This window comes from Podarcis melisellensis (genome assembly GCF_964234715.1).
Source record: "Podarcis melisellensis genome assembly, chromosome: Z".
In the NCBI taxonomy this organism is placed as follows: Eukaryota; Metazoa; Chordata; class Lepidosauria; order Squamata; family Lacertidae; genus Podarcis; species Podarcis melisellensis.
Window position 1 is genome coordinate 47,615,683 of NC_138547.1, and position 11,951 is coordinate 47,627,633.

At 44.8% G+C, this 11,951-nt stretch overlaps 1 protein-coding gene across 1 annotated transcript; it reads left to right on the forward strand.

The window, feature by feature from the left end:
• Positions 1-6,393: 6,393 nt before the first annotated feature.
• On the forward strand, positions 6,394-11,459 carry LOC309361345 (protein FAM162B-like; the record flags this gene model as incomplete). The annotated part of the gene is made up of 4 exons (XM_081896214.1): positions 6,394-6,781; positions 8,819-8,924; positions 10,366-10,474; positions 11,346-11,459. Exons 1-4 carry the CDS (start codon positions 6,619-6,621, stop codon positions 11,457-11,459), a joined length of 492 nt encoding a protein of 163 aa, XP_081752340.1. The 5' UTR covers positions 6,394-6,618.
• Between the last annotated feature and the right edge of the window lie 492 nt (positions 11,460-11,951).

The following is an 11,951-nucleotide window of genomic DNA, read 5'->3' on the forward strand; positions in this document are numbered from 1 at the left end:
GATTATCAGCTGATCTTACTTTTAGATGGGAATCCCTAGAGGATTTTTTACTTTCTTGTTATCTTAAATATCCCAATGTCCCCTCCATTATTGGAGGCGACTTTAACGCTCGGATAGCCTCAAATTGGGAGGCTCTTAAAAAGTCTAAGTGGTGGATTGACCCCGGCGCTGAAGCTTACGATCTAGTATACACCCCCACTAGAATATCAAAGGATGTAAAAGTCAATAAGGCGGGAGTGATGCTTTACCAGATGACTCTACGCCTTAATTTAATTATATTAAATGGCAGGTGTCCTCCAGACATACCAGGAGAGTTCACCCACCTGGGGTTAAAATCAAACAGTGTTCTTGACTATGTATTGGTTTCCCGGGATCTATTTTTGAATGTCACCTCTTTTAAAATTGATAATGCTCAATTCAATGACCATCTTCCCCTGACAACCAAGTTATGTGTTGACTGGCAGTTGCTCGACCGCTCCCACCCAATCCCGGTGATTGTGGAGTCGTCCACTAAAACAAAGGGGATTAGATGGTCCCCTGCCCTCGCTCATAGATATATGGATTTTATCCGAGAAAAGTTTTCTGGTGATCAGCCGGATGTAGGAATAGTCCCACGTGATCCTATTACCTGTTTGAATTTTTTTTCTTGCCTGACAGAAGTTTTAACTCGCTTTTTTACTTCTCCAATCTATGGAGTTAAAAACGATTTTAAATTTGGCGCCGCTTGGTACAACTCTGCTTGCAAACTAGCCAGACTCCATCTACATACAATATATAATGACTATAAACTTTCCGGCGCTCCGGCCTTACCTCCATCTTATTCCCTGGCTAAAAAAGCATACAAACAGGCCCAGAAATCGGCCAAACGGGAATGGCATTTAAATCGTTGGCAGACTATAATTTCTGCCTCAAAATCTCATAACTCCCGGAAATTTTGGTCCTTAATAAAGGGAAGAAGCATGAAATATCCCTTAACGGTGATCCCGGCCCCTACATGGGAGCAGTTCCTGAGAAAATATCTCTCAGTGGCAGAAGCTCCGGCCACTCATTGGAGACCTTCTAATCCCCTTCCTGTCTGGCCTAATACCGACCCTGCAGAAATCCTAGAATTGATAGCTGAGCTGAAAACTGGTAAGGCCCCTGGGCCAGATTTGGTCCCTGTTGAGGCTATAAAGCTTCATTCTGCATGGTGGGCAGGGATTCTAGCTAAAACGTTCGACGCAATAAATGCCACGGGCTTAATTCCAGGAATGTGGAAGGAGGCCATTATAATTCCTATCTACAAAAAAGGCCCTCCCGGTGACCCAGGGAATTACCGGAATATCAGTCTGCTATCGTCCATTGGGAAAATATGTGCCCGGTTTTTTGCTGGCAAGGTTGATGAAGTGGTCAGTTGAGGCTGACCTGATTGGACATGAGCAAGCTGGATTTAGATCAAACCGATCCACAACAGACCAGGCAATTATTCTTTATCACTTAGCCCGGAAATACTCGACACCTCGACGGGGCCAACTTTGCGCAGCTTTCATAGATTTGAAAGCTGCGTTTGATAGTATTCCGAGGAAATTACTATGGGATAAACTTGCCGGCTGGGGAATAGATAGAAGGCTCCTGTGGCTTATCTCCCAACTTCATGCCGGGTCCGTGGCCAGGGTGAGAATATCCCCTGCTGGCGACCTGACTAACCCAGTGCCAGTAAATAAGGGTGTGCGCCAGGGTTGTATTTTAGCGCCTCTTCTTTTTAACTTATTTATCAGTGATATGAGGAACCCATTAGCCGTCTCAGAATAATTTATCCATGCCCCTCGTATAGCAGATTACCGTTGTCCTCTACTTCTCTACGCAGATGATGCGGTACTACTCTCTTACTCCAGAGTGGGTTTAAGGAGGGCACTAAAGATTTTTGCGACATATTGCCATTCTAACCATCTGTCTATCAACGACACCAAGTCCAAAGTACTGATATTTTCAAGGAGTCGAAAACTTTATTCATGGAAACTGGAGGGCACGAAAATTGAACAAGTACATAAATTAAAATATTTAGGAATTTATTTTCAATATAATTTAGGGTGGAAAGCGCACGTTGAATATATTCAAAACAAGACAAAAGCCCTATCACACTCCCTCCTCCGTTTTTTCTACTCTGAGGGGGCCTTATTCATCCCTGCGGCCTTGAAAGTGTATAGCATCAAAGTGATGGCCACAATGGCCTATGCTGCACCTTTATGGGCTGCCTTTGCAAACCTCTCACCTTTAGAGTCACTCCAAAGCCAATTCTTACGCCGACTCCTAAAATTACCAACATGCGTAAGTAATGCGGCTATCCGCTTAGAAATGAAGATCCCCTCAGTGGAGTTAGTTATATGGAGGAGAGTTTTGATTTATTGGATATCCCTATGGCATAAACTCCTGAACCACTATCTCATTCAATGCATGTGGCGTGATGACTTCACAAATTCATGGTCAGGAAAAATCCATGCCAAATTGCTGTCCTATGAGATCTCGCCCACTGAACTGCTCAAGCTGGATCTAAATGTGGCAAAAAGGTGTATAAATCAAAGGCTGGATGATGCGGAGCTATACCAAAATTTCATAGCTGGCGGTGGAGCCTGTTCGCCGTTAAATTTCGGCATAACCCCTATCTACCGCGCTCCGTCCTACTTAACATCGCTAATGGCCGCGTCTCACCGATATGCCTTCATTAGAGCTAGGTTCAATGTCTTTCCAACAAATGTGCTGAGACATAGATTCACCAAAGGCCAAGTCCCTTCAATGTGTGCGTGTGAAATGAAAACATCTGAATCTCTACATCATGTTATGTTTATCTGCCCTTTGTACAGTTCAGCCCGTGCTAGTATACTAAACCCCATAATCCAGCCTATGGCTGACAAACCAGTAGACCTACAGCTTGCCTGGGTTCTTCAAGATGTGGATCCTTATATGACCCTACAGGTTGCTAAATTCCTAACAGCCGTCCTCTCGTACAAGAGACGGAATGGAATGTTAGCTGATTATTGATAGTTATAAGAATTTTCTATAATGACATCAGATATTGATTTTAATGTAGTGCCTAAAATTTTTAATCTTAATATTAATCTTTTCTTATGAATGGCTAATATCTGCCCTTGTGAGTTGTGAATTGTGTTATATTATTTGTGGTTTGTACGAGTCCCCTGTTTTATTTTTGTTGTTGTTGTTGTTGTTGTTGTTGTGTGTGTTTCATGATGGGCATAAAGCCGAATAAACATTTTGATCTTTGAGTCCATCCTTCTTCCAGGGGAACTCTGGGTATTGTATCCATGAGGAGAGTGGGGGCCTCATGACCGCTACTTATAGAAACTACCTAAACTTCACAGGTTTTTCACCTCATCACATCAGAAGCTGTGATCTGAAATTACCTTCCAGTCTATAGATTGCATTTTGAGATAAAACAAGAAAAAATAAGAAGTTGATTTATAGAAGGCTATTATTCCATCTGATTCAGCATTGTCTACACTGACTGGCAACAACCCTGCAGGTTCTTCTATGGGAGTATTTCCAAGCCTTACCTGGAGATCTCAGGGCTTGGTCCTGGGACTTTTACATGCAAAGGGTGTGTTCTTGCCGTTACCCAAACCTTTACACTCCATAGGCATAGGAGGGCCCTTTCGTCTTTTATAGCCTGCCTTATTTTCTACCTACTCAAGTTTGCTGGGAGTTTTGCATCAACTTCATTGGAATTTCTCATGTGTATCATATTTGTCTAGGTACCTCAGCCCCTTTGAATCATGTTTGCTTTGACTTTGATTAAATGCAGTCTAAAGGATATCTACAAGATTAACCTTTCACTTCAAAATGCTCAATTAGTTTGATTCCAAACAAGCAGTTCATATTAATTAAGGGAGGAAGGCTGGCTTCTGCTAAACTGGAAAGTCACTGAGATTTTTAGGGTGTTCAAAAGGGGGGCATTCAGCACAAAACTTGCATGGGGGTGGGGGTGGGGTGTTTTGTGTTGAGTATGCGCCACAGAAGTTCAGTCAAGCATTTAGGCTCACCACAGGAAACAACAGCAAACACGCACACTATATAAAAACACTATTTACAGTTGCTGCAAGAAGGTCTTCACTCTCTGAGTCTAGCTTGGGCTCTAGCTTACAAGGTTCTTGCTGGAGCAAAGTCCAATATCCCTCAGACAAGCCCTTCACAAAGTCTCCCACATTTTCACAGGATCTTTCCAAAAGTCTCCACATCTCCAACAGATTCTCAGTGAATCAGGTGAGTTAGGGCCTTGCCTGTGCCCTGCGTGTGAAGACAGGCTCTGGCAGATAGAGCAGATGAAACCAGTCATAGGTCCAAAGGCCAAGAAGGCAGTTTCTGTGCATACGGAAGAGGAAAGTGAGGGGAGGATGGAAGTCTCCAACCTGGGAAGGGCAGAGGCGTGTGGTGGGTGTGGTCCACCCGGGTGTCATGACTGGGGGGGGGGGTGACAAAGTGGCAGGCAAGTGGGCGGCATACCTCAGTCCCAGTGTTCAGGGATGATGAGAATTGTAGTCCCCAAACAGCTGGAGGGCCAAGTTTGGCCATGCCTGTTTTAAAAGGTGTGGGTGGAGTAAGCAGATCTGGGGCTCTTCACTATAAGCGGTGTGTGTGGGGGAGCTTTGTTCCTGCTGCAACTTCCCTGGGGATCATCTGGCTTCCTGCAAATGTCCCCCCCCTAAAAAATAGAAACATTGCTGTTTCTTTTTTATAGCCACAAAGGTGAATCACACTCATATTCAACCAAAGTTCACTGGGCTAGGAGCCTTCTGTGACAAATCCCTCACCAGTATCATCCTTTTTCATTGCCAGGGTTGACATATTAAATATATAAGTGGGAGATTGTAGGTCAGGCGCCAACTAACGCACACTCAGAATGGACCAACTGAACTGAGCAGACCTAAATAAGTCATCACAGTTCTTTTCAATGAGTCTGCTCTGAGTATGGCTAACACTGAATGCCACCTATTGGCTTTTCTAGCAAGATGTGTAGCAATGTGGAATGGGAGTCACTGGGGGCATGAAGAGCAGGCATCAATATTTAAAGAGAAGTCACAGGGTGCAGTCCCCTCCATGTGATACTGCTGGACCATCCTGATTTAAGCAAGACATCCTGGAATTATGGAAGCCATACCTGGCTTCTGCTTGGATCCCAGAATATCCCATTCTTGGGTCTGGCGCTCTGACATGAGTCAACTGGCTTGAACCAGAGCACCAGACCAAAAATCCCACTTGGATCACCCATATGTTGGAGGGTATGCTATATGCATGAACAAAGTCCCAGGGTCAAGCCCTAGCATCTCCACAGAGTGCTGGCAATGACTCCTCCTCAACCCCTTGAAAGCCACTGCCGGCCACTGCAATACTGAGCTAGCCTGACTCAGTAGAAGCCAGGTTCCTCTGTTCCTAGTGTGCCAGGCTCCTTCCCACTTTCCCATCCTTGCATGGAGTCAAACGCTGGGTTAGCCCACTCCAACACAGGACTATAGAGTCAGACCTGAAGGACCCTTGGTGCAGGGAATCCTGAACAAGTGCACCTTCAAGAGATGGCTGTCTGCTTGGAGACCTGCGGTGTGGGAGAACCCACCCTCCGTCATACGAACCCTCTGCCTTCTAGAAATGAAATTTTGATGAGCTAGCTCAATTGGCAGAACTCATGGGTTCAAGCCCCATGTTGAGCAAAAAAGATTCCTGCACTACAGACGATTGGTCTAGATGACCCTCATGGTCCCTTCCAACTCTGCAATTCTATGTACATTTCATCCTTCCTTTTATTCCCCAACACCAAAACCACTTTCTAAAAAAAAGTTGCAGAACTTCTCCAGGGACTGAGGGGAGAAGTGTCCTGATAGCTTCACATGTGCTGGCCAACCATCACCACCCACAGCTAAGTTTTGTGGCACTATTACATTTGGATGTTTATGGGAGTTCTGCCCTGGAGAAGGAAGGTGACTTATATGAACGTTGCAAGGTTGCTTCCCAAGCTGTTCCCGTGCCAGACTCCTTTGGGATGCATGGCCTGTGGCAAAAGGGAGAGGCTGAACGCGCATTTACAGTACTTCTAAAAGCACAATCACCAAGAATCCTGTAATTTGTTAAGGGTGCTAGGAATTGTATATCTGTGAGGGCAGGTGTGGTCTTTGGTAATCTTTTGTAGTACTGTATGGCGCACTGTGTGAGATCAAAATTTAGCACCCCAAAATGGATCTTCTCAATTTTGCACCCTCTTGGTTCAGTGTCCTGTATGGCGGAGCTGCCTGCACCACCCTAAATCCAGTGCTATGAGGGGTTAATTACAATTCCCTGGATTCTTTTTTGGAAGGTGGGGTTTGCTTTAAATATATGGTGTGTACACAGCCAAAGGAAGCAGATTTGATTGATGTTGTCACTGTTACTCTGGAGATCTAACTGGGAGAAGGTTCAAGATAATATAATGATCATCAGCTTTAACCCAGAAAGAAAACCTCCAAGGCTGAACTTGCCTCTGAGTCACCTCAGGAGGGAGCGGCCTGTTCCATACTGCCTTGCTTCAGTCAACAGACTCAATTGCTCCTGTGTTGCCTACATAGCCAGAACTCCAAAGGGAGCACTGAGGCTGCCAGCATGTTTGCAAGGTTGTTTGGACACAGGCCTCTAGCCACACTGTGGAAAACAGGTGCTTTCTGTAGGAGCCATGGCACCGGAATGACACTGGCGAGGACAACCCCTTTGCCCGAAACGGAGGGCTCAGTGAAGAGTAGGCTGGCATCTCCTAGAACTTTTTCAGGTTGGTAAGAGCAGTTCTAAAGCTGTTTAGAGTTTGTGTGTGTGTGAAAAGTAATGGAACAAGTGGAATATACATGGGGGAGGGCACAGCAGGCAACCGTTCTTGTAAAGGGATAGTCTGCCCACCATAAGCCACACAATGTTAACCTCAAGTCTCAATTATACTGCAGTGTGTGTGTGTGCACGCACACGAATGTGCCATCCAACCATCCTTCCCTTGTCCAGAAACTCCAGCTGGTAAAATATGCTGCAGCTAGGCCGTTGATGGGAACAGACAATCGACATCACACAAGTCCAGTGCTCAAAAGCTTGTGCTGGCTGTTCCCATGCTTCCAGGCCAGGTTCAGGGTTCTTGCATTACTTTATCAGGCCCATAGCAACTTGGGTCCAAGGGACCACCTAATCCTGTCTATTCCCTGCCAAGTCACTGGGATCCTTGGGGGAGTCACTGTGAATGGTCCCCCATGGCTTAGAGCACAGCTTTTATCAATCAGAAGCCCTGTGTTCAGTATTACGTGCCCAAATTAGTACAAGTCCCTCCCAGTTAAGTCCAGGCAGGCTCTCTACCTGTTGAACAACCAGCATCTACTGAAGATTTTTTGTTTTTGTTTTTTTGTCATTCCAGCTAGCATTTGTTTAACTGAGGTTTGATTTTATAGTTTTAACCGGCTTTTATTTATTTTTGGTATTGTACCTTTCCAAACTGCTTGGAGACTATCATACCCTCTGATATTTCTCTGAAGAAAATAGGGACTCCCCATTCCATAATGATAGTTTTACTGTTTATACCCCACACATATGACTGGGTTGCCCAAGCCACTCTGGGCAGCTTCCAACATAAATAAAAACATAATACAACATTTAAAAACATTCCCTATACAAGAATGCCTTCAGAAGGCTTGGGGGTTGGATAACTCTGTACCCTCCAATATTTATCTAGTGAAAACAGGGACATCCTAAGAAAAAGTGGGAGATTCTGGGATCTAATCAGAAACTGGGATGGCGTCTCTAAATCATGGATGTCCCTGGAAAATAGGGACACTTGGAGGGTCTGGACTATTGGAGTTATGTGATATAGAAATAGTTCAAATAATAGTTCAAATAAATAAAATATTAGGAAAACAGTAAGCCGGAGGTAGGGAGGTTTTTTCACCTAAGGGCCAGATTCCCTCGTGTGCAAACTTTTTTTCAAAATCTGCTGTTACTGGGTGCCTAATAAATGAAAGAAAGAAATAAGATGGTGGTTGGTCCAAGGTCACCAAACAATCTTCAGAGTTGAAGCAGGGAATTTGAACTGCATCTAATTCCACTCCTGATCTGTCACCCAGCTTGGTCCCCCCTGTTTTAGTTATTAGAAAACCAAAGCAAAAAAACAACAGCTCACTTCTGAATCACGGAAGACGTGAGAGGCAGGCAATGATTTTTCTCTTTCTCTTGTAAAAGTCTTTCTATTTCCTTGCAGAAGGTAGACGGGTAGAAATGAAGAAAGGTGATTTTAAATGAAATTTAAAATCTTCTTTTAAATAATCTATTTCTTGAAGTATGTACCCAGTGGGGCTGCAGCAGCATTTTTATAACTTCCCGGCTTAGCAATTTATTCTGGGTACTTTCTTCCCACAAACTATAAATCATTTAGAGACTCTTTTCATTGCATAGCTTGTTCTGGGAGCTGTGTGCTTTATTGATTTCAGTGAAGAGAATTACTAAAGGGAGACGAGACATTTGCCATTTCCATCTGGGCTGTGTGTTTTTTTAAATTGGGTGGAGGGAAAGGAAGGGGGAACACACACCCCCGCGCCCTTTTGCCCTTTAACCAAAGTTTAAGGGAAGAAAACGTCATCTCACCTTGAAAAGTACTTGTGGCTTTTCCATCACCTGCCTGCTGGAAAGGGATGATCCACAAATCCCATCCTACAAGGCAATTATTTAGAGTGGTCAATCCTATCCATTGATTCAGTGGGGGGGGGGGGGGAATCAAGGATCCTGTTCTGGATGCAGTTGGAACCAACAACTACTGAACTTTGGTTATATTTTTAAGGTCACAGAGCATTCAGAAATGAAAGAAGACCAACCAAGTTTGACAAAAAGGTACTGCTGTGGTTGGGACGGTTTAAAAAAGAAGAAGACATCCCACACCTCTTGTCGTAAGTAGCCACTGGGGTTTGCTAGTTATTTATTACAATATCCTTAAAAGGAAAGGGCCCAGGGATCAAGTGCAGCCTTCATGGCTTCTTTATATGACCCTAGCATGATTATTAAGCTGCTTCCTCCCCCCCCCCCCAAAAAAAACCCCATACCATGCCAAATTTAGAATACATCAGAATTTTTTTAAAAAAGAAACATCGTTAACTAAAAGTGCTCATTCAACAGTAAAAGGACACTGCACACCGTTTTCTCAGGTGCCCCACTGAGAAGCCTGCAAGCAAGTCCTGAGGGCACCTGCAGCATTCTCCCCACTTGGGATCCCCAGCTCCTGGGATTCAGAGGCATCCTGCCAGATTTGTGAAACAAGGGGTGGTAGCAAGACCAGTGAAATGAGAGTTAAGACCCTGTCGCATTTTGTTGCATCATTCCACCCATCTGCTGCCTCAGAAGCAACATCCTGTCTCTAAGCAGAGAGAACTAAATCCTGACTCCTCTCTCTCTCTCTCTCTCTCTCTCTCTCTCTCTCTCTCTCTCGCTTGCTCTTCATAATAACGCCTGCGCAGCCATTAATTCCCTTGTCACCCAAAATACATTTAATGGCAAGTGTGTACTTTCTCTGGAAGGGCTTCACCCAGGCTGTGTGTAATACAGGAAGTTCAGTGTGTGGGCGTCGATCATTGTCTCCGTCCAAAAATAAACCAAACCAAGTTGGAAGCATTCGTTTATCCATAACCGCTTCCACTTGCTTTTGAGAGAAATTTAGCAAAGCAAATTACTGTAGCACTCAGCTGCTTCCATGAGAAGGTACACAGAGGATCTCTGCAGCATTTTTATCATGGTTCATCTGTATGGTGCTTGATAGTAACACACAAATGTTGGAGAGCGGGGGAAAGCCGAAATAAATTTGCTGTTGCCTCCTTCCAAAAAATTATTAATATGTTTATTTATAGTAATAAAAATGTATATTGCTATTCATAAAAAAACCCAGCGCTTTACAGCAAGAAAACATGAGATGATATTGCAAAAAGCACAGAAAAAATAAATAAAACCAGAGATCAATTAACTATTGTGGTAGCTCCAATATCATAGAATCATATATACCTGCAGCTGTGCCAGAAGAGGGGAGGGGGAGGGGAGTGCAGTTTTGGGGGCCTGATTTCAAAACTTGTTGCCCGAAAGTTGATACGTGACAACATGTGGTACTTTGTACTTGGTGGCATAGTATCTAGGGTGGTGTTGTGCTGTGCTGTGCTAATTGAAGAGAGGATATACTTTAGATCACGGGTGGCTCTCACCCTTCACCAGACATGATGAGCTCCAGGTCCTACCATCCCTGACCGTTGGCTATGTTGCTTGGAGCTGATGGAGTCCCTAAACAACCAGGAGGTTCCACCTGGAGACTAGAATAGTCAATGACACTACAATGCCATTGTTTTCCAGAGTTGAAGTCCTCAAGGCTGCTCAGAGCCAGCTGAGGATCCGAATCTGCTACATCATGATTGCATTGACTCTGCTAGGATGCATGGCCATGATCGCCTCTGGTAAAATGGTAAAGGAATTGACTTCATTTGTTTCTCAGACCAAGAAATACACCCCAACGTGCTTTAAACACATACAAGAGAGGGGTTCACATACGTTTGTGAAGATTCTCGCTTCTACCCAGTGGCGGAGCTTCATGCTCTGGCACTGGGGGGGGGGGCAAAGAGCAGGCGTGGCGTGGCTGGTGCTCTGCCCAGGGGCATGGTGCACTGCCCACGGGGGTGTAGTGCACGGCCTGGGGTCGTGGCACCCAGCGTGGGGGGGGCAACCACAATGGAACCCCACCGGGATCGTGCTGCTGGGGGTGGTGTGCTCCACCCGCCGCCCCCTCTTCCTCCGCCAGTGCTTCTACATGCCTTGCTGTTTGTGTCTACTTGAGAGGGGCTTCCCTGCGAGGGATCCCACCTGTATAGGACTACTGCCAGAGATGGACAGATCTGTCGATTCTGATTTGTCTTGGAGTAGAGCCACGCCTAAGATTCAAAGCACATTTAATGTACATTTAAAGTACGGCACATGACTTGCCACAAAGATTCATGGGAACAGCTGTTTGTTAAGGATCCTGTGAATTGTAGCTCTGTGAAGGCTAAACTACAGTTCCCAGGATTCTTGGAAAGAAGTCATAGGCTTTCAACATGCATTGGACGTGTTTTTAATATATGGTGTGGATCTGCCCAAGTTTCTCATGTTTCTAATTTGAAATTGAGTTCTCTATATTTCTCCCAAAATCCTTAAGAAAAATTTCTTTTTCAAACACTGACGAATGATGCCTGCACTTGGGGGCTGCTCCAGAAAGAGTCAGCTGTGTGGGGCTCTTGTGATCTTTACCCTGGTTCTCTGCTGTAGGGAATGTTACCAACCAGATGTTCTTATTTTTGAAGGCTGTCAAAAGAGAAGACACGCTGCTGAAGATAAACGCAGAGAAGAAAGCTAAGTGGAGAGTGGAAGGACAGGTGGAAAAGGAAGCAATGGCTGGAAAATCTGAGCAACCATGAAAGGGATAATCCCAAAGGATGACCAGTGGTCCATACAGAGAGCGCCATCAGGCAGATGCTCCTCTAAGACTTGGGTCTCTACTCTATACCTGATAGGAAAACAATCATTTCCTTTTTATTGTAACTGTAGACAGCCTAATGGAATCCAGAGGGGAACCAATCTCAAGACTTCAGTATTTAATTCTGCCCATAGACTGTGACCATTTAAAATACTTCCATCTTTCAGACCTGAGTTGGACAGTGGAGAACGTCTGGACTCAGCTGAGCATTTCTGATTAGAGGACAGCCACCACCTGTGACCAAATCTCTCTCTGTACACCAGCCTTTCCAAACCTGGTGCCACCCAGAGGCTGCTGGACTGCAGTGCTGGACACAATTGGCTGGGGCTGGTGGAAGCTGGAAATCTAAACTATTGAGGAAGGCTGGCCTTTGCCAAACTGTTATATGCCCAACCCAACCCACAATCAAAATAGTTAATAAAATTCATTTGTG